This window comes from Oryza brachyantha, chromosome 10 (genome assembly GCF_000231095.2).
Source record: "Oryza brachyantha chromosome 10, ObraRS2, whole genome shotgun sequence".
Lineage (NCBI taxonomy): Eukaryota > Viridiplantae > Streptophyta > Magnoliopsida > Poales > Poaceae > Oryza > Oryza brachyantha.
In genome coordinates this window covers 3,900,694-3,924,276 of record NC_023172.2, presented here as the reverse complement: position 1 = coordinate 3,924,276, position 23,583 = coordinate 3,900,694, and the positions used below count along the sequence as shown (strand labels likewise).

The 23,583-nt window shown below is 46.2% G+C and overlaps 1 protein-coding gene across 1 annotated transcript; it reads right to left on the bottom strand.

Moving 5' to 3' along the window:
- Positions 1–18,745: 18,745 nt before the first annotated feature.
- On the bottom strand, positions 18,746–22,664 carry LOC102713708 (acyl transferase 1-like). Its single transcript, XM_040528306.1, has 2 exons — positions 22,149–22,664; positions 18,746–20,014 (listed from the first exon to the last, which is right to left on the bottom strand). The coding sequence occupies exons 1-2, from the start codon at positions 22,605–22,607 to the stop codon at positions 19,019–19,021; spliced, it is 1,455 nt and encodes a 484-aa protein (XP_040384240.1). The 5' UTR covers positions 22,608–22,664; the 3' UTR covers positions 18,746–19,018.
- Between the last annotated feature and the right edge of the window lie 919 nt (positions 22,665–23,583).

The window sequence follows — 23,583 nt, the reverse complement described above, 5'->3', positions numbered from 1 at the left end:
GTGGTCTCAACTGACGAGAGGCGTAAGCAACCACCTTTCCTTCTTGCATTAGCACACATCCAAGTCCTGATCTGGATGCATCACAGTAAACCTGAAAGTCTTTCATTTGATCTGGCAAAATCAACACGGGTGCAGAAACCAACCTTTGCTTGAGCTCTTCAAAACACTTATTGCACTCACTTGACCACTTGAACTTCTCTTCCTTTTTCAACAACTGTGTCATAGGCTTGGCTATCTTTAAAAAATTCTCAATGAACCGGCGGTAATAGCCCGCAAGTCCTAAGAAACTCCTGATTTGGGAAACCGTCTTAGGCGGGGTCCACTTTGTTACTGACTCCACATTGCTGGGGTCCACTGCTACACCTTGCGCATTGATCACATGACCAAGGAACTTCACTTCGTGTAGCCAGAAATCACACTTGCTGAACTTAGCATACAGCTGGTGTTCTCTTAGCTTCTCTAGCACAATCCGCAAATGTTGCTCGTGCTCTTCTTCTGACTTGGAGAAGATAAGAATGTCATCGATGAAGACAACCACAAACTTATCCAGGTATTCCATGAATACCTTATTCATGAGATTCATGAAAAACGCCGGGGCATTAGTAAGTCCAAACGACATTACCGTACATTCATACAAGCCATAGCGAGTAGTGAATGCCGTCTTAGGGATATCTTCTTCCCGAATTCTCAACTGGTGATAGATCTCAAATCGATCTTGGAGAAAACTTTGGCTCCCTTCAACTAATCAAACAGATCATCAATCCTTGGCAGAGGGTACTTATTCTTGATGGTAACATCGTTCAAAGCACGATAGTCCACACACATTCTCTTAGTTTTGTCCTTCTTCTCAACAAAAATAACCGAGGTACCCCAAGGCGAGGTACTCGGTCCGATGTAACCTTTCTGGAGCTGTTCATCCACTTGTTTCTTCACTTCTGCCATCTCATTAGCTGCCATCCTGTAGGGTCTCTTATAGATCGGTGTAGTCCCTGGTACCAAATCGATACGGAACTCGATCTCCCTTTCTGGCGGCATTGTTGTGAGATCATCTGCAAACACCTCCGGATACTCACAAACCACTGGTATGTCTTCCAACTTCTTCGGATCTTTGACTGTTTTCGAGGGTTGCTCTTCTGCTTCCATCTGATTCAAACAAGTACTGATTGTCACTAACTCCGGCGACTGATAAGTCACCACTTCACCACCTTCACTGGTCAAGGTGACTGTACGCTTGGCACAATCAATCACTCCTTGATGCTTGGTAAGCCAGTCCATTCCCAAAATGACATCTAGGTCTTTAGATTCGAGAAGGATGAGATTGGCTAGAAAGGGTGTCCCTTGGATTTCTATGGGCACATTAGGGCTATAAAGGTCCGAAAACATACTATGCCCTGGAGTACTAACCCGCATCGGGTTTCTTAACTTTTCCCTTCTTAACCCAAGCAATCCCACAAACTTTCTTGAAATAAGAGAGTGTGTAGCACCAGAATCAAAAAGTACTGTAGCAGGTACGGAGTTGACAGGAAACGTACCCAGTATTACTTCTGGCGTAGCCTGTGCTTCTTCTGCGGTGACATGATTCACACGAGCCTGCACAAATCTCTCCCCGCTGCGCTTCGGCTTCGGGCACTTGTCGGCAAAGTGACCTGGGTCGCCACAGTTGTAGCACACCCCAGGCTTTGCACCTGCATCCTTCCTGGCTGGAGGAGGTTGAGCTATTGGTGGAGGAGCGTTCTGTTGCCGGGGAGCTGGTGCAGGGAGAGCACGCTGAGGTGGAGCACGTTGGGACGAGCCACCACTGTAGAAGTTGTTGGGGTTGTATGGACGATGTTGGCGGACAATAAAGGTTGATTGCCCGTGTTGCTGATTCTGAGGATGGGGGCTGGTGTGGAACCGGGGCTTCTGAGGAGGCGGCTAGTGTCACCCCCGGAGTTTAGTCCTAAGCCTAAACCGTGAAAATAAATCCGTAAATAACAATTGGCTTAATTAACTCAGGAAGAATCCCTCTAAAAAGGAATTAATTCATTTAAATCGAGGCTCGCAAATCGACTAACTGGATTTAAATTCAAATTGCAGAAGTATAAAATTTGGCCAAACAAATTAATTTAAAACTCGGCAAAAGTAGGGTTTTCCTTTTTTCCTCCTTTTTCCTTTCTTTTTCCCTTCCTTCTCAAATTGGGCCGAAGTCCAATTTTCCTCCCTCCCTTTTTCTTTTTCTTTTTCCTCCTTCCCGGGCCGGCCCAGCCGAGCCGGCCCACTTCCTCTCGGCCGGCCCAGCCGACCGGCTGCTTTCCCTCCGCCCGCGCGCGCCCCCGCCTGGGCCGCTGCTTCGGCCCAGCTCCCGCGCCGGCGCCGCGAGTCCGCGCCGCCTCCCTCCTCTCTCGCGCCACTGACAGGTGGGGCCCACCTGTCAGTGACCATTTCCCCGCCTCCGCGCCAGCCCGAGCCGCGCCGCCTCCGCGCCGAGTCCGACTCCGCGCCACCGCCGCAACCGCCGCCGTCGAGACCGCGTCGTGCCCGACACGGTCTCCAACCTCCGCCCGCCCTAGCCGGTGCCGCCGCCCTTTAAATCCCGAGCCGCCGCGCGTCGTCGCCCACTTTCCGTCTTCGCTCGAGTCGCCGCCGCGCTGTCGCCGTTCGCCGCCACCGCTCAATCTCGCCGCCAGTCGCCGGTCGTCGCCGCCAGTCGCGTCATCGCCTCCGCCTCGGTGTCGCCAACCTTTCCCTTGCACTCGTCGTCGCTGGTGGACGCCTCGCGCCCGTCGCAGCTCCTCTGACCTCTCCGTCACAGCGCCTCGCCCCCTCGCCGTCGCCCGTCGATCTCCGCCGCCGTTGCCGATCTCCCGCTCCAACCCGCGTCGCCACCTCCGCCTCCATCTCGCCGACCCGCCCGTGCTCTCGCCACCGCCGGTGAGCGTCTCCATCCTCCTCCCCTCTCCCTCCCCCTTCCCGGCCGACCGCCGCCGAGCCGCACGCCGTCGCCGGACGGGTGTGGAGCTCGTCCTCACCGCTGGCCGCTGCGGTCGTCGTTGCCTTCGCGATGCCGTCGTCTAGCCGCCGTCACCTGCGCTCGCGCGAGCCCGCGCTCGCCGCTCGCCAGTTGTCGCCGTGCCACCCGTCGCCGCTGCTCTGCCGGGTTGCACCGCGTGTGTCGCCGCCTCGGCCGTCGTCGCCGTCGCCGAACGCCGGTCGTCGTCGTCGCACCGTCGCCGTCGCGCCGCCGTCGCCGTCGCCGTGCGCCGCCGCCGCCGCGTCGCCCGCCGCTCCCGCCGTCCGCCCGAGCCGCGTGCTCTGCTCCCCTCCTCTGTGTTCCCCCTCTCGCTGACGAGCGGGACCCACCCGTCAGCCGCCACCGCGTCCCTCCTCCCTCTCTCCTCCCGTGGGACCCGTGTGTCAGTCTCTCCCTCCCCCTCTCTCTCACCGACAGGTGGTCCCCACCTGTCAGCCGTCAGCTTCCTCTCTCCTCGCTGACGTCAGCAGCCTCATTAATTGCGCAATAATTGATTTAGGACTTTTCTGTTTAGCTAAAAAACCCAGAAAACTTCTAAAATTCATAAGTAATTCATCTAGTCTCCGTTTAGGTCCATTCAAATTTCATTAAATTCATAAAATTGTCAAGAATCCATTAAAAATAGTTTCTTTTGCTGTTTCAGTAGAGTTTGTGCCTGTTTTATTTATTTTTGTGCTTTGTCGCTTAGATTCGGACCCCGCCGAAGAGCCGGTCTACTTCGAGATCGTCGCCGAAGTTCTCTAGGGGCCAGAGCAAGGCAAGTGACACTCATCCTTGAACATTATTTACACACCCATCATGTTTAGTTCTGAATAGCTGAGTTATTGATTCATTACCCGGTTCGGGTTATTGTCAACTAAAATATTGATAATGGTGGACTGTGGGTGCATGGCTTTGAGAGTCGCACCCATGGTAATTAAGGACCGGTTCACGGGAAACCCTGGAAGTGATTAAGTGCTAACCACATGCCGAAATGGGTAAGGTGGGATTTGAAGCATGACTTCAAACTATTTGACGTACCGTGGCAAGGGTAGGCGTGATGGAGTATGGACGGGCAATCGTGGTGTAACGAAAGCCTTTGCTGCTTTCGGATCTGCCAAGGCACAAGAGGGGACTGCCCGACTTGGTGTAAAGGAGGGGGTGAAACCTGAAGTGTGGTACGGGTCCTATCACGGTCTCCTTTCCGGTATACCATGGTGGTATGTCGGCGCACGTTCAAGTGTAGTGGAGTCGTGTCTTGTGGGTACAGTAGTACACCTCTGATCAGAGTATAAACTATTCGAATAGCCGTGCCCACGGTTACGGGCGAGCTCCCAGCCTCACTGTGATTAGTGAACCCTTAATAACTTGAGTAATTGGTTTGTCACTTGGGACTACTGCAACGTGGTGTAACGTTGAGTAGTCGTTGGGCCTGTTGCAACGTGGTGTAACGTTGGACAGTGTTGTGGTATTTTACAACTGTTATTTACTCGTGCTTTACTGTATTTAATTATCTTCGTTCTTTGAATCTCTGTTATTTGTTTAACTGCTGCTTTATTGCAACTAACCCCAGCCTGTCCTTGTTAATCCCTATGCCTCATTTATTTCCCCCTTGTCCGTGTTACTTGTTGAGTACGGTGGTTTGTACTCAGCCTTGCTTAATTTTCCCACCCCAGAGCTAGAAGTCGAGTCCGATGGAGGTGATTCTCAGGAGTGAGCTGTTCCGCCGTCGAAGCGTTGCCTGTGGACTGGAGCCGTACCCGCTGGAGCTAGTCTACCTTTGTTTTTCCTTCCGCTGCATTTCCGCTAGAATAAGTGTAATTTTCAGTTGTTTCTAAGAACGATGGTTATGTAATCAACATTGTCTTTTTGTGTACCCTGGCTGGTCCTGGACAGGGATTTAATACACAATTAAGTTCAGAAATTCGTGTGAGGAATTTCTGGGCGTGACAGCTGGTTAGACCTGAACTGTGAAGCCTTCCTTTTCCTGTCCATCTGAAGGTGCTGGTCTTCTTGACGGATGGCCTTGTCCACTAGTTTTTCAAAGTCAGCATAGTCGCCCGAAAGCAACTGCTTCTTCAGCTCGTCATCCAAACCTCTGAGGAATTTTTCTTGTCTTTCGGCGTCAGTGCGAACATCCTCGGGAGCGTATCGCGCTAGGCGATTGAACTCATGGAGGTACTCTGTCACTGTCTTGGTACCCTGCTGCAGAGCGCGGAACTCACGCTTCTTCTGGGTGACTATCCCATCGGGGATATGGGCCTTGCGGAAGTTAAGACAGAATTCCGCCCAAGTCACTTCCGTGGTAGCGGTGCGGGTAACCAGGAAATTATCCCACCAAGCAGAGGTGGGACCCATCAGTTGATGTGCGGCGAAGGAGACTTTCTCTTGGTCAGTGCACTGCAGTAGGTTGAGCTTCTTCTCGATAGCATGGCATGGAGCCAATCACTTGCCTCCATGGGGTTGGTAGTGCTTGAGAAGGTCGGGGGACGAACACGGAGAAACTCTGGCAACTTGGACTGCACAGGGGGTGGTCCATGCTGTTGCTGGTTATTCTGATTCTGGTTTAAAAGCTGCTGGAGCACTTGTTGGTGTTGCTGCTGCTGTTGTTGCATCTGCTGCATCATCCAAGAGAGCATCTGTGCCTGGCTAGCAAGAATCTGAGCGAGTGACGGGTTCTCTGGTGGAGGCGGTGGGGGCGGTCCTCCGGTGCTGGACTGGTCGGTGTCGCGGTTGTCGTGGCGGGTGTTCACCATCTGCAGGAGCGGGGGACAGAAAGAGAAAGAAGAAAAAGAAACGGCTAAGCAAACAGGGCTTTACTTGATTAGTGAACTGTAATTGTCTTGCTTAAGAAACATACTTAAAAACCACACAACTCCTGGCGGTACAACCATAACCCCACTACTGCTATGCTTCACCACTAGCCCCAAGCGAAGCAAACCTAACACACCAAAGCTAGCACACAACGACTAAGAACGAAGCTAAAGGCGACGTCTAGGGCACGGAAGGAGAGCGACGATCGACGACGGGAGACGGACCTTCTTCCTCGTCTTCAGAGCGGCTCCTGGAGTTGCTGGGGAGACCATCTTCATCTTCACCAGAAGCGGACTCGCTACTGCTAGAGACTGAGACGATCCTGTTGCGGTTCCTTGCAGCGTTGAAAGGGGAGACACCTTCCTCGGGCACTGGGGTCGGAGAGGTTGGCACCATCTGCATCAAGGGTCTTGGTTCGTCCGGGGCACCGGGGTAAGACTGAACTCTTGGCGGCCCACGGGTTCGCTTCCTTGCCGTTGTGCGAAGCCTTGCACCTCCGGGCTCTGGGAGTCCTTTGAGCCTAGCGTTCTCCTTCTTCAACCGATCGATCTCATCCTGCAGACGGACGATCTAAGTGAGCTTGGCGTCGTTCAAAACCTTGGACGCTTCGTGGAGATCGTGATGCATCTGGTCGAGGCCCTGCAGCACTATGCACATCCTACCGAAGTTAGGGTCTTGCTCACTCCGGGCAGACCGAAACCTACTGACCATGGAATTGGGTCCATGACCAGGGTGATACCGGTAAGCCGAATGCCGAAACGTCAGGTCGTGCCTGGCCCTGAGCGTTGTCATCAGACTGTAAGCAGCTTCCTAGCAAGCATGCTCATGCGAGCCTCCAGCTCCTTCTACTTCCAAGTTAGGGAGGAAACCGGGGATTCCATGTAGCTCCAATCTGACTCGGTGGGGAAACTCGCCTTCAAGAGGGTGGATCGTGGTGTACTCTGGCTCATAGGGGTATCCTGCCGTGAACGAGACTCTTGCCAATTCTGCCACGAATCCAGCCATTCCGTTTCCACGATGGTACAAGGGGTGGTCAGCCATCTAAAGAACACAAGGATTTGGAATCAATAGATGCAAAATTTTATTTCAAGATAAATAAATCATAAAAGAAACAAAGTAAATAAAGTTTTACCCGTAAATCGATTTACTCACGCTTTTCAACCAAAGGGGTTTTATCTTTTTAAACCACTCACGCTTTTGAGAAGCACTAACCCATTTTCAAAACACTCTAACTTTCGCAAACTATGCACAAACATGAAAAGCAGAGGACTCTTAGGGTTTCCATTGGGCTGATCCTACGGTCAAAGGAGGCTCTGATACCAACTTGTCACGCCCAGAAATTCCTCACACGAATTTTTGAACTTAATTGTGTATTAAATCCCTGTCCAGGACCAGCCAGGGTACACAAAAAGCAGTCACATAACCCTCCCAATTTAATCGTACCACACTTCAGGTTTCACCCTCTCCTTTACACCAAGTCGGGCAGTCCCCTCTTGTGCCTTGGCAGATCCGGAAGCAGCAGAGTCTTTCGTTACACTACGATTGCCCGTCCATAGTCCATCACGCCTACCCTTGCAACGGTACGTCAAATAGTTCGAAGTCATGCTTCAAATCCCACCTTACCCATTTCGGCATGTGGTTAGCACTTAATTACTTCCAGGGTTTCCCTTGAACCGGTCCTTAATTTCCATGGGCGCGACTCTCAAAACCATGCACCCACAGCCCACCATTATCCATATTTTAGTTGACAATATCCCGAACCGGGTAATGAACCAATATCTCAGCTATACAGAACTAAGCATGATTAAATGTGATCCCATGAGCTATTTGTTCTAAGCACGGCTAAACATTAACCTAAGCCTAACTCTAATCAAGTTATCCCTGATCCACCAATGAATAAAGTTGGATAAACAACGGCATAATAATAAGGTTTACCCGAAAATAACTTACAGTAAATACTTTAATTAAAACAATGCATATTTGAATTAATAAAGCGGGGAATTTGCAATAATGGGTTCAATATGATCAAAGATGAGTGTCACTTGCCTTGCTCTGGCCCCTGGGGAACTTCGGCGACGATCTCGAAGTAAACCGGCTCTTCAGCGGGGTCTGAATCTAAGCGACAAAGCACAAAAATAAAGAAAACAGGCACAAACTCTACTGAAACAGCAAAAGAAACTATTTTTAATGGATTCTTGACAATTTTATGAATTTAATGAAATTTGAATGGACCTAAACGGAGACTAGAGGAATTACTTATGAATTTTAGAAGTTTTCTGGTTTTTTAGATAAACAGAAAAGTCCTAAATCAATTATTGCGCAATTAATGGGGCTGCCCACGTCAGCGAGGAGAGAGGAGGCTGACGGCTGATAGGTGGGGACCACCTGTCGGTGAGAGAGAGGGGGAGGGAGAGACTGACACGCGGGCCCGGGGAGGAGAGAGAGGAAGGGAGGGCGCGGTGCTGACTGACGAGTGGGGCCCGCTCGTCAGCGAGACTGGAACAGAGAGGAGGGGAGCGGAGAGCGCGGCCGACGGCGGGAGCGGGCGGCGGCGGCGCACGGCACGGCGACGACGGCGTGACGGCGACGACCGGCGACCGGCGACGGCGGCGGCGGACAACCGAGATGGCGGCGCAACCGAGCAAGGCGGCGGCAGCGGACTGTCGCGACGACGACGACCAGGCGACGAGCGCGGACGCGGATGGGCGCGGGCAGCGGCGGCTTGGCGACGCCATCGCGAAGGTGACGACGACAGCAGCGGGCGGCGGCGAGGACGAGCTCCGCACGCGTTCGGCGACGGCGTGCGGCTCGGCGGTCGGTCGGGGAGGAAGAGAGAGAGGGGAGGAGGACGGAGGCTCTCACCGGCGGCGGCGACTGTGCGGACGAGTCGGCGAGACCGAGGCGGAGGTGGCGACGCGGGTAGGAGCGGGAGATTGGCAGTGGCGGCGGAGATCGGTTGGCGACGGTGAGGAGGTCGGACGCGGCGGCGACCGGGCGGCGAAGGAATGCGCGGCGCTTGGGATGTCCACCGGCGACGACGAGGGCGGCAGCCCGACAGCGACGGCGGCGCGGAGGCGGTGACGCAGCTGGACGGCGACGACCGGCGGCTGGCGGCGGGATCAACCGGCGGCGGCGAACGACGACAGCGCGGCGGCGACTCGGGCGGCGGTGGAAAGTGGGCGACGGCGCGCGGCGGCTTGGGATTTATAGGGTGGCGGCCCCGGCTAGGGCAGGCGGAGGTTGGAGACCGTGTCGGGCACGACGTGGACTCGGACCCAGCGCAGCGCGACGCGGCGCGGGCGCTGGCGGGGACGCGGTCACTGACAGGTGGGCCCCACCTGTCAGTGGCGCGAGGGAGGAGGGAGGCGGCGCGGACTCGCGGGCGAGCGAGCTGGGCCCAGGCAGCGGCCCAGGCAGAGGCGCGCGCGGAGAGGAGGCCGGAGCCGGTCGGCTGGGCCGGCCGAGGGGGAATGGGCCGGCTCGGCTGGGCCGGCCCGGGAAAGAAGAAAAAGAAAAAGAAAAAGGAGGGAGGAAAATTGGACTTCGGCCCAATTTGAGAAGGAAGGGAAAAAGAAAGGAAAAAGGAGGGAAAAAGGAAAACCCCACTTTTGCCGAGTTTTAAATTAATTTGTTTGGCCAAATTTTATACTTTTGCAATTTGAATTTAAATCCAGTTAGTCGATTTGCGAACCTCGATTTAATTAAATTAGGTTCTTTTAGAGGGATTCTTCCTGAGTTAATTAAGCCAATTCTTATTTACGGATTTCTTTTTACGATTTTAGGCTTAGGACGAAACTCCGGGTGTGACAGAAGCTGACAAACCCCGGGCCGAAAGCCCAAGCAAGTCGAAGGTTTTGGAGGCGATGCGCCAAGTTTGATTGATCTGAAGATGATTTACAATGACCCCAGGCACACATATTTATACCCCCGGGTGTTAACTAACCGAACCGGATAAGAACCCGTTACTAACTAATTTGTAGTGTTTGGACTTAATTAAATACAATAATCCTAAACAAAATCTAAGATAAAGCCTAATTAATCTACACGGACCCACAACTAACCCCGAATCTATCCCTAATCTTTAGGCCCAATCGGAGTCCAATTCCTGTCCGATTCGGACTTCAACGGTTGTATTCATGTCACGTCCAATCTCCTATCCCCAGTCGATTTGCCCTTTCTCATCCAATTCAGTCTTTAGCTGTGTTTCAATCCATAACAGCAATTTCCCAAAATCTGGCGTTAACACACATGCAAGTAATGCAATTCCATGACAAATCCAGCCAAACGTAGACCTCAGCGGTTGATTGGCATGGCCATCTACACAAAATTTTCACATAAAGGAAGTTAGTAATCAATTTGTAATGAATGGGCAAGGGAAGAGAGAACAAAATTTTCACAAGTAGCAAAATTTTTGTTTTTAAAATACAACCCTAAGGCTTAACCATTCGGCTCGTCGTACGGTCAAGGTGTCTCTGATACCAACTTGTCACGCCTGGAAATGTACCATTTTCAAGAATGCTTAGTGCATTAATCCTCGTCCCAGGAAAGGCAAGGTTCACAAATACATAGTTGATTATTACAAGCCAAACTTTGCAGAAGCATAAATAGAATACTTAAAATGGGCGACCTTAGGCCCTTACAACCAAAGATAAACAAATAAAACAACAGAAGACTAAACAACGGCAGCCACATGCACTTGACGGTGGAGCGAACTAGAAACCAAAGCCTTCACCTTCTTCTGGTCCACCTTATGGGGATTTATGGAGCAAGGGTGAGTACAAACCACCATACTCAACATGTCAATCAGAAAATGATATAATGCATAGGGGAGCAAAGGAAAGGCATAGTATAGTCTACGTTTTGCATAAAGCTAAGTTTATAATATTCTAATATTTTAAAGCCATTTATAAAACCATACTAATGTCTAAGCAATTTTACAATGGTTGCGCTAAACCACGCATTGTCGGCCTTAAATCTTAGGTTAAACCACTTGTCCCAGGTAAAACCACTTGATTACCTTACCAAGAATTCCATCCGTTCATTTGATTTAGAGAGAGAAATCTAACTTGGGTACATTGCTACGCTTGCCCATGACCGCGGGCGTGGCTATTCAAATAGTTTTTAACTCTGATCAGAGGTGTATATATTTACCCACAAGACACAACATTCAACACATGTTACCACATCCCAAACACCACCACAGTGCTTGGATAGAAGTTGTGACAAGACCTTTCAAGCATATCATCCCAAAACAAAAGACCCGCTAAGGTTTCGCAGCCCACCGGTTCCCAAAAATTTAACCATTGCCGGATCCCTGGGACAAGACATGCCCCCTCTTGCGCCGAGTCAGAATCAACCGACCCTGACCCCAGACTCATCGTACCAATGGCCTATGTTTTGAGATGATCTACCCTTCCGGTCAGGCCTTACCCATTAGACATGTGGTTGTACTGATATGCTTCGCAACAGAGGCCCAATGACAAGTCCTTATATCGGCTGAGGTGCTTCTAACACAACCATGCACCTCGTGCCCCACCCAAAAAGAGTTTTTAGAATTTTGAATAGGGATCCATAAAGTTATGGCTATACCAGCCATAATCTTATTATCTAAACCACATTTTAGTTGTTACCGCATTCTAAATATAAAAGAGTGATTCTATGTTGAATCTAAGCATGGATAAGCCTAACCTAAAGCAACTAATGACCCTATCATATAGGGAGTCAAACTAGTTTTTTTTTCTAATTTTACTAAAGCTCACTAGGTATGGATAAACAATATCAAACTGGCCATAAAGCAAAGATCATAGGAATAATAACTAAATAAAACAGTGAACGTTATATAATTTTAGAAAGCAATGCACAAGGATTAAAACAACGTGGATTTTCACAATATTCGGATCAAAATGTTCAAGGGATGATTGACTTGCCGTGATTGCTCCAGAATTCTTCCACTTCCACAGCTACGAAGAGAGGGTCTTCTGGAACAGTGGAATCTACACGACCAACGTCAAAAGGAAGCGAAAATGGCTAAGACAACAATAAAATTAAGAACCAAACAATTCAAAAATAGGTGCTTTAATTTGTTGGAGGTGATTAGTGATTTGAACAGATCCTATTAGAAGTTCAAACAGGCAAGAAAAGACTATTTGAATTGTATATGTTGTTCGAGTGGACAATTTGCGAATTGGTCAAGTTAGATGTTTCCTTTTGGACAAGAAATAATTGATAATGAGAGAAAAGGAATGGTCGCTGCAACAGTGACCATGATAGGTGATAAATCGTTGGCTTACCACGAAAGCGACGAAGATATGTGGCTTGACGGGTTCCCAGGAAAAATTATCGTTCCAGTGAACAGAGGGTTGGCCGGTGTTCTCCTCGATCGCATGAATTCAGCGTGCAGACGGCATCGTCCGAAGCCGTCCAGACCAGCGTCATAACCTCACCGAAGTTCACCGAGAAGACGAGGGAGGAAGTTGGTGGGGAGGGCAGAGGAGAACTCGAGAGCTCGGGCCAGGGCTAGCAAATGGAAGAGGAGGGCGAGGGGTTCCATTTTATAGGGTCCCGGGAGGTGAAAGGTCGCGGGCGAGGTGAAACACCGGCAGATTCTTCGCTGTGTCTATGAATGGTCAGTGAGATAATGGACGACGAAAACTGATGATTGAAGTCATGATTGAGTGAGGAATAAAGAGGGAAATTAAGAGGGAGAGATGGGGATTCCGTTTTTCAGCTTAATTTGGAGAGAAACCGTTGGGAAGGAGGTGAATCAGGCGATGGCGCCGGTAAGGGTTCACGGGGGAGAGAGAACGACGACGCCGGTTGGGAGGAGGATGACCCCAGGCGGCAGTGGGAGGACACGGAGTGGGCCAGGAAAAAGAAGGCCCAAGAGGGAGACGGAGACGGAGAGAAGAAGGGGAAGGGAGAGATGGGCCATCGGCTAGGAGAGGGCCCGTGGATGGGAGAGGTAGGAGGACTTGGGTGACCTTCAGCCCAAGTTGAGGGAGAGAGTTTTAAATTGATTTTTCTTTCTAGCAAATTATTTTAATGGTTTTTGTTGCATTAAAATTAGCTAGAATGCTATGAAAATTCCAGTAAAAGTTACTTACATATTTTGAGGTATGGGGAGCTTATTAAAAATACCCACAAGCCCATTGAATTCAATCTTGGTCATTTTTATTTGTTGGAGGCTCTTTTCATCTTTTAAAATTTCTTAAAATTCAGATTAAACAACATTTTAAACTTAGGGTGATTTAGGGCACTACACCCTGACAATGTTTTAAGCTTGGCTGCTTGTTTCTCTTGCGGCTTCTTCCTGGCCTCATCCGTTGCTGCCCTAGTGACAATGTAGACCTCCCTAGGGGAGTGACAGAAGTGACGAATTAGGAGACTACAGCTTGGTCTGGTGAGATCTAGATTGAATCTCGTCTTGAAACGTCACCAAGTTGTCTGGTCCAAAGCAGCACACCTCCTCCTTGGGCTCAGATGAATCTAAATACGTGTAGGAGAGCGCACCACCCTAATCGGCGAGGAAACTGATGATGCCGAACTTAAAGGTTTGTCCTAGGACAAACTTTATCTTTATCATCTTCGAGTTTGGGTCCACTGATCTCGTCAAAGACCTCAGAGTAGCTTCCTCTACCTGGCGCGCCAACTGTCGACGATTTGGATGTCGGCAATATATATGAGGTAGCTAGTGAGGCACAAAGATCGATGGTACGGGTGAAGACAAAGGGTTACCCAGGTTCAGGCACTTGGCTAGCGAGATGATACACTACTCCTGCTTGGCGATTCTATTCGATTGTGGACAGATCAACTAGAAGATAGCCGATCTGAATATGCCGCCCCCATGAGGAGTGCCCCTGTCCCCCTTATATATTGGGGGATAGGTCTTACAGATAAGGTAGAGTCGTAATCTGATAAGACTAAGATCTATCCTAATTTGATTAGAACTCGGATCCGGTATATGCGGCCAACCCTACGATTACCAAACTCTGGTTGATATCATACAGATATAATTGCTTTCCTATTCAGTAACCCCCTACCATACGTATATGTATAGTATATGGATACCCCTAGTACATGTATTCCACACTTCCAATTTAAAAATTAGAAAAATTATTAACCTGAAGTAATGTTGGAATTGAAATTCTTAACTTCCCTCCAATCTAGAAATTAGAAAAATCCAAACCAATTTGAATCTGAACTCTATTTTTTTCCTGCAAAGAAAATTTCTTAAGGCCTTGTTCTGTTGGCCCGGGAAAGGCCGGGATTGGGCCACAATCCCCGTGGACCAGCCCAACGCAGATTGAATCCCAGCCCATGGAAGGAAGCGTGTTCGGTTAAGCTAGTCAGGATTCTTTCCCTGCCCATCCCGGCCTTTCCCACTCATGCCAACCCAGGAAAAAATCAGCTTGGGCATAGGTATGGAAAATATCCACTGCACGGAGGCTTTGGTATAGCTGAGCACGACGCAGGGCGGCGCACGCGACTTAGAGCTGCCAATGACGACGAAGGCAGCAGGGACAAAGGGTTCGCCCCTTCGGCGGTCATCCTCTCCGGTGGACACCTTCTAGTTGGTACCTAGGATTAGGGTTCTTGGGTCTTTCCTGAGAGTGTCTCGCCACTGCCGTTAGCGCACATGGCTACTTGCTTTGCTGGTCCCTTGATGCTTCGTTTGGATTTGCTTAGTGATGGATCTGGCGTTGCTTTGCAATATGGAGTGCGTGGTGGTGTACATGGCCGATAGCAGTAGGTTCTGTTTACTGGAGTGTGTGTGATGCGAGGGTGCATGTGCGCTTTGAGTAGCACTTTGCAGACATAAGTCTGTTGGATGCAATCGATCTCAAGAAAGATGGGCTTGGAAAGGGCACATCAAGATTAGACGGCAAATTGATAGAATTTGAAGTGTAATCTTGTGTGCTCAAAGTTTTGATGTTAGCTACATATATGTTCATTTTGTTTAGCAGCTGCATGGAGTAGCACAGAGTAGCAAATATCTGACGAGTGTAGAATTTAGGTAGCACCACTAGCTGTTTTTCAATTGTCTTTCGTTTTCAAAACTAAGTTGCAGCAGGTTGTTCGGAAAACTCTGCTTACTGTTTACTACTAGACCCCATCTCAATTATGAATTATATTTGGTGTCCTCTTGGCCTGGACTCTCGAGGATTATAAATGCCTTGTTCATCAACAACTTGGCACTCTTATCTGGAAATGTCATGGTTGTTGGTCAAACTTAAAAGAACTACTTAGTGTTGTATTTATACAATATTTGCCATCTTCTGTTGCGCTTCAATGACACGGACCAGAAATAGGCATTTTAGTTTGTGGAATGATTAAGTTGGGAGTTTCTGAAAGAAGTTCCGTTAGTATTCACAATTGGAACTTTACTTACTCTTGTTTCTTTAGATTCTCTAATTTATGACTGTCATCCTGTACCTTAAAAATTAGCTAGCTAATAGTTCTGAAGGTGTAGGTCATGATTCTCATTAAAACTAAATTTTATATTCTGCTACAGAATAATTTTTCATCATGCTGCAGAACAATATGCAAATCTTAGCATTTTAGCATCTAAATAAAAATCCAGAATGCAAGGTTCTGAATCTTCACATTTGAAGTTGGGAGTAGCTCAGCATCCAGCAGCTGCTGCTACTTCACCTATTTATTTGGTCAATAAAAGTTAACCCTGTAGCTACCAAAGATACTTTTAAAAATCTATTTATTGATCGACTCTTCTTTAGAGATTTCTCCTTGTATGTTCTTTAGGTAAAATATATCATTGATTTACAACTGTAAACTAAAGGAAACTTCTTTCTTCTTTGCAGACTTTCACAAGAAGGAAGTCATATTGGTTTTGTGCAGCAGCAACAAATGTTGATATGTGAACCTTTGAATAGATATACATTGCTGTGTGTGGCTTGTAGTTCCTTATTTATTAGCATGAAATCCACCCAACTGAACTTTGGAATGCTATGAGGGCACCTTTGTAAACAAAACTTTACTTGAACTTCAGTCCAACTAACTGTGTAGGACACGAGCGATTGCCGGCTGCATTTGGTCATAAAGACAAATCTCGATCGATTGGGAGTATTTTGATTTAGCAATACCTGCTTGAATTTATTTTATCTCATAAATATGAGTGTTGTTTATAGAAGCAAAATCTTGATTTGCTCCATGTCTTCTAAATATTTCTGAAATCTGTTGCGGGTATTTTAGAAATATGAGTGATGCTTTTACCTCTATGAACACGTGAAGTATTTCATGTCATGTGTCATCTAACCATGCAAATATATACTGTACTGCTTCCCTGCATTATACTTGCTACAACAAATCCTGGCCAAAACCAAACATAGAGTTTCAAGGAAGGGATTAAGAAAACGTAAAGGATACGAACCCCATAGGGATTGAGCGACGTAGCAGGGACTAAGAAAACGCAAGGCCTAATTAAGTTAGCTAGCATGGGGCTTGCGTTGGTAGATTCACCGGCGTTACGACTCTACCAGGGCCCAGCCGCGGTAGTTTGTGTGGGTGAGCGTTAGGCAGACGATATTACGATACTGCTTGTGGTCAAATACCAAATGTCAGGAAAACATAACTTGTGGAGCAACCACACAAACTCGAGAAGAAGCTAATAACAAAGGAAAGAAATCAACCAAACAATATTTTCGATGTGTATTAGCCCAACCATTTCGCTTATATTTATACTTATAAACCAAAATTTAATTTTTTAACCTTAAATTAGAGTTAATTTTAGGATATTTTCATCGTAGTTTATTTTTAGCATTTGCTTTTAAATTAATAAAATAATATATAAAAGTTTTTTATAAACTATTTTTCGTTTGTAAATATACCGGCTTGCCTTTTAACAATCAGCTCCATATGTTGAAGAAACATACTTGCGTTTATGCTAAGACACGAACCTTTTTGAATATTATAGGCCTAGTAAAGTCTGCAAGTTTGCACGACATGATTAGTTATGATTGAGGCGATTGAAATCTGATTTATTGAGCAGACATTCTATCTAAATAGAAGCTTATTTATATGGAAGCATCCATATATCTCTAATCTAACAAAAAAATATTTGTAAAATTCTTATATTTACAAAGAGCCATTAGATTATTTTTTCAGTTTTTCATGAAAAGATGGAGAAAGAAATTACAAAAAGTTCACATCACAGAACAATAATCAAAACATTACATGTGATACGTATGCGGGCATACATAGAAGGTACTCTCAATTTTACAATTAAAAAATCGTCCAAAACAAAATTAGCATATGCAGATGGTTAGGTTGACATAACTTAACTGAATGTAAACTTGTAGATAACCATCGCAAAAAGTACCACACATCCTAAGCCACGTTCTGAGGATTACCTGTCCGGCATAAAAAAAGCTTAATAGACTAGTACATGATTTATTAATTATTATTTATAAAATAATAGAAAATAGATTAATATGATTTTTTTAAAATCACTTTCCTACAGAAAATTTTCACAAAAAATGCACCGTTTACTAATTCAGGAAACATGCATGTGAAAAATGAGAGAATCTGGGCTAGTAAGGACACAACCAGTGCAGACCCAAGGATAGTTTATATCTATATTTATTGCTATGCCATGTAAATAATTCGTTGATGTGACAGGTTATTTATTGAAGAGAGAGACGCACATGAAGAAATTGGTTCTAAATTAAGACCCAATGTCTTCACGTAAAACAAGACTGACTGTGAGAGACAAGTGGGTCATGTGATAATAAGATACAAAAGTTGCATTATGTAAAACAAGATTCATTTCTCATCTCTCTATCTGTGACGGTTCCAATTAATATATACTCGGCACATATGATCCTATGATTAGTGAAAGGGTAAAAAACCAGTCTTAGGTGTGTGAGGACATCACTTCATCTGATATGTCCATGGCTCTACCTATTTTGCAATGGCAATTCCAAGTCCAAGACCAGTTCGGCCTCCAGAGACAGCACTGACTTCAAACGGACCTAACTCTTTTATGCCAACTCCGATTAGGGTGATCTTGGACTTGATGGAAAGCTTATCTCGTCACCTTTCAAACACATCTGGTCTCATGTCCAAATTCCTCTCGAGTCAATGGGAATCATCAAAACAAGACATTGTTATTACTAAAACCAAACTTGGGCCTTGAGTCCTGTAATAGACTAGGTCCATCTCGGAAGTTTCTCCCTTCACCTCCACGAATTAGAATTTAACCCTAGATTTATTTTCCGCCATAAATATCTTTGTATACCCTCAAAAACATTTGGGTTTTGTTTTGTTGAATTTTGTCAAGTGCTATTCATCTTGTCTCTAATCCTCGGTCGTTTAGTCGGCGACTATAGATTCAGAGCCCCCAATAGTTGGTGTGTTGATTTGCCGGGTCAATTAGATCTACCACTTCAATCGGAACTATTCCTTTATACTTAATTACCTATTTGCAATATTTAGATTGCATCTTGTCTTGTGCATTGCATGGATCATCAACCGCGCGTCACGGTTGGCACGACATCGTTTGTGGTGTAGCGATTGCACGGCGTCCTAGACTTGTTCTGGTTGGTAGCCATATCGCAAACGTCGCACTCGATCAAAGCGAGAGTTACCCCCTCACCAGAAAATTGGGCCACGAGAGAAAGCTTCATCAAGGTGTGCACAGGTTGTACTCAAACCATATCGGTTGTACAACCTGGCTTTGAAGAAGCATTCGAGTTTATTCTAGGACACGAACCTTTTTAAATATTACATGACCTGATAGGTTTACATTGCATTCTATCTAAATATAAACTATGGAAGCATATATATCTCTATTCTAACAACAAAACATTTGTAATACTCTTATATTTACAAAAGGGGCATTAGATTTTTTTTCAAATGTTTCCATCAAAACATGGAGAGAAAAAATTACAAAGAGTTTACATTACATATTATAATAAAGCACGCGGGATACGTAGAAGTTACTGTATATTTTACAATTAATAAATCGTTTGAAACCAAAAAAAATAGCATATGCAGATGAACAGGTTGACACACCGTAACGGAACATAATTGAATATATATTGTACTGTCTAAACAGATTTTTCCTACTAAATTTACCACTAAATTAAAAATGCACAACCAATCTATCAGAAATAATGAGGTGATGTTGATAAAAATTAATGCTCTTTGATGCCATATGGACCATTAGTATTTAAGAACCTTGCTTGAAATGCTTGGCAACTACAGTGAACTCATAATAGTTAAGCTTTTGTCATCGTCTTTGTTCAACCAAACGGCCATCTCTTTCTTGAACCTCGCCATGGCCACCCTCGGCAGCAGCATCGACACCACGGTGGACACCTCGCCGGCCGCGTTCTTGCACCTCATGTGGTCGCTACCAAGCTTCGACGTGAGATCACCGGCGAGAGGTATGCCGCCGCCGGCCAGCTCAGCCCACCCGAACCTGAGCACGTTCACCGCGGTCCACTTGATGTCGGAGACCTCGTACACCCTGTCCATGGTCGACGGCGGCCACTCCCGCAGCCGCGCCACCGTCTCCACCATGGCGCTCATCCCCTCCCTCGTCATCCCTCGCTTGGTCCTCCGCACGAGCTCCACCGTGTCGGCGAGCGGCCGCGCGAGGAGGTCGCCGGCGGCGGCCTCGGCGACGGGGGAGACGTGCGCGTTGCCGTAGTAGCCGAGCGGGAGCGGCGTGTGGGCGTTCCACCTCCCGCGCGCGTTCATGGTGATCATGAGCCGGACCAGCTGGTCGGGGCCGTACCCGAGCGCCGCCGTGCGGCACTGCCACATGACGGCGGTGAGCAGCTCGAACGCCGTCGTCGACTCGGCCAGGTGCGCCGGGAGCTGGCCACGCAGGGTGGACACCTCCCGTGGGCCGAACAGAAAGTACTCGACCACCATTCGGTCCGGCGGGGTAGACCGCATCGCGTCCGCCGCCGGCCGAGGACGGGCAGCGGCGCCGCCACCGTGCAGCGCCGGCTCGTGCGCCGGGCTCGTCACCACCGACGACGAGGACGACGGCGTGCGCGTCACCGGGACATCTAGGCAGCGCGCCGTGAGTAGGTCCCGCCTCCATACGGGCAGAATGGTTGGGGCAGGCGCTCCACGTGCGAGGTCGGCGATGGCCATGATCAGCTGCGCCATGCCGAAGCCGTCAGCGATGTTGTGACAGATGTGGAAGCCCAGCACGAATCCTCCGCATTTAAGTCGCGTCACCTATTCCAACCGGCGCATGTAAATTAGTACTTTCTCCATATATTTTACATAATATTATTTACTTTTAAATATTTGTTTTATTCAAAATTTATATCAAATATGTAAAATTATAAGACATACTTAAAATTTCTATTATAATAAATCATATTATAATAAAATAATTACTAATTATATAATTTAATAAGACAAATAATCGAACGTAAACTAAAAGTAAACGACTTCATATTTAGTAATTAATAATTAAACGTACTAGCCCAGCTTGCCAGGCAGTGCCAATTAAAAATACAAGCTTATTTAAAGGTCTTGTTTTTTTTTCATTTATATTTTGGGATTGAATCGTTTAATTTGAAGCACTGGAAGAGTTCTACAGAAACTTTAATAAAATTAAGTACATGGTTTCGCCTCATTTTGATTTCCTAAACTTAACCACTCCCAAATTGCAACATATATAGCATAGGCATATTTGTATAGAGTAAGATATATCACAACTTGTAAAGATCGAATGTTAACTAGGATGTATATATGGCTGATATATTGATTAGAGCTATATATTCAAAATATATTGATCTATCTAATCTATTTTTTTTTAACTTTTTCATAATTTTTTATATGATATGAAGAACACGTGAGGTATATTTCCTCTTGAGGTTTTTTTTGTTTACCAGGTCCCCTGGAGGATTAAAACACTTTCCCCTTCATAACTCCCTTTTAATTGCCGTCACCGGTCCCTAGTGAACCTGGTCACCAAACCAAATTAATCCTGTTGTCGAGTGCACGAATCTCAATGCAGGTCTACGTGGAACCCACATGTCAATGACTATAATATCACATCCAAATCTCCCGTAGCCGATCCCCTCCATCCCTAGCAAGTGATTTAATTAGATCAGCCTAATTAAGGATCAATTTCTTGTTGATGTGTTATACTATTTTTTTAATATCTAGGGAAATATAAATTAAGGCTAATTTTATCGTCCTTTAAAAAGTTATTTTAGTACCAAAATTTACCTACAAAATTTTGATACCTCGAAATATAAAATAAGCATAGCAAATTTTTACACTATAGCAATTTTTCAACAACAATAAAATTACTCATAAGTCAATACCAACCAAACGAGATTGTTATCATCTATCTTCATTTCAAAACCAAGCCTACTAACCCACCTTATACAATTAATGGTTAGTTATTCCAACTAATTTGTAAACAGATTTATAAATCTTGCATTGAATTATTTGAAACCGTAAATGGACTAGATCAGATCAGCGTGGGTTGCCTGAATAGGTAGTCGCCTCACACTTGAATCCCTACCAACCCTGAACGAAGCTACCATCACTGTACTCGTACGCATGACTGTACGTACGTGCCATCCTTACGAAACCTAATTAAGATCACGGTCCCTGGTGACCTGGTCACCAAACCAAATTAATCCTGTTGTCGAATTCACCAATCTCAATGCATGTCTACCACCCATCCAAAGTAGTTAAAATTCCAGGGACAACCGATAATCGACACGTGTAACGTTAATTAGCTAGCCAGCTACTCCTACTTAACTAGTGAACATTCACCCGCATCCATTTTTTATTCTGTATATTCTTATAAAGCAAAATTTAAATTTTTAGACTTAAATTTAAAGCCAATTTTAAGAATTTTTTTTACAAAAGTTCATGTTTTAACATTGACTTTTATATCGCTAAAAATAGATATATAAAATTTTAATTTATAAATTATTTTTATTTGTAAATATGTTGTCCAAACAATCACCTCCGGAGTAGTTGATTTTTTTCACATGCAACGCGTACGCGAACACACGCACACACCACTAAACACGTAACATACCCAGACATGAGCACCCTAACACATAATAAAAGGACAAAAACCAGAGGTACATCTCTGATCTTATTAAATTTTTATTGAAAATCCACTTGTGTGTGTAATATTTATAAGCACTAAGATTTGAACACCGGTGAGTGGAGTTCTGCACCCTCGACCCCAACAAAGTTATATCTTGGTTACGTTAAGAATAAACTATAATTATACATAAGATACTTTCAAAAGTTTTTGCAAAAACAAATTGCGACGTTTTTGTGAGGCAAACCCTATAAAGAAACGCTCTTTAGTGGTAACGTACTAACGTACCTGCATGAGGAGCAATGGCTTGCCAACAACAGCTCTGGTGTCGCCGGCGTCGCAGAGGAGCTCCCCGACGCACGGGTACGGCGGCAGCAGCGGCTGGCCGAACTCCTCCAGCCGCACGTCGGCGTCGGCCTCGACGAACACCACCCCTTCTGCGGTGCAGTCCACCACCAGCCTCCCCGTGCCGCCACCGGCGGCCGCCTCGTCGCGCTCTTCCCTCAGCCGGCCGGCGACAGGGTAGTAGTACACCAGCGCCTCCGCGAGCACCGCTCGGATGGCCTTGGCCGGGTCGGCCGGCGCCCTGACGTCGCCGCCGCGGCGGCGGAAGAAGCCGACCACCGTCTCGTAGTACCGCAGCGTGCGCTGGTCGTCGAGGTCAGAGAGCGCCTTCGTCTCGCGCGGCGTCGGCCGCGCCGGCAGGAGCAGCGCGGGCTCGCTCCGGCGCGCAGTGAAGGTCACCATGGGAGCGTTGGCACGCGTATGATTGGTACTGCGGATGCAGCGTTTTCGAGAGTGAGATTACGTGTGTGTCGATCTGCTGATACGTGTGAGCTTGTTGGATTTATATGCGTCAGGGAAACTTCGGTTTGACTAATATTAGAGAAAATCTGACAAATAACATTGACAAACACTTAATTTTAAAAAATGCATCGATGAATGTTAGCTCCACAAAATACCATCATATAAACAAATTTATTTAAAAAATGCCCCGTCGCTGGGGTCCCGTCAACTTTTTCCATTATGTGATAGAGTATGAATAGTATATTTAACAGCAAAAAATAGACGGAAAACTAACGGCAATGGCATTTCTCAAATAAATTCTTTTGTATGATGATATTTTTTAAAACTCGCATTCGTCAATGGCATTTATTACACTTAGATGTTTGTCAATGACATATTTTAGATTTTTCTCAAAATATTAAATGCTTTCAACCATTAACAAGAAGGTGCGTGCGGTGGGTTCGTTTGATCATTTAATATTTCTTGGTACGTAGTCTTTTCTAAGGTTTATTATGCCAGTGGGCACTAGCTAGGCAGCTAGCTAAATGTCGGTCTTGCTACCAATAAAATAAAAACATATCGTGATGTTAACTAAAATAAATAAAAAATATTCCTGATCAAATATTAGGGATGTTAAATCAGTACTCGACTTTAATTTAACTAATAACTATATTTTTATTTTTGAGATTGTAAAAATAAAACTGAGCTATAGAGGCGGCTATGAATTACTCGTGAACTAACCCACGCCCTCCCAGTTAAATATTACTCATCTTTTTGGTATAGATAATGCTAAGCTTTATTTAATTAGATGTGTAATATGGTGTTATCCATTTAGACTTAGTTATTACATAATCTTAATCTTAAAAAGTTTTTTGGGTATTAGGTAAAAACCTACAAAGATGATAGATAAGATGATAGATAAGATGATAGATAGTAA

What these genes read in the sequence shown, in the direction of transcription:
- LOC102713708 (XM_040528306.1), bottom strand. Translation starts at nt 22,607, where the DNA reads ATGGTGACCTTCACTGCGCGCCGGAGCGAGCCCGCGCTGCTCCTGCCG. An exon ending in AGCCATTGCTCCTCATGCAG is followed by an intron (nt 20,015 to 22,148) that starts GTACGTTAGTAC and finishes CGGTTGGAATAG; the next exon opens with GTGACGCGACTTAAATGCGG.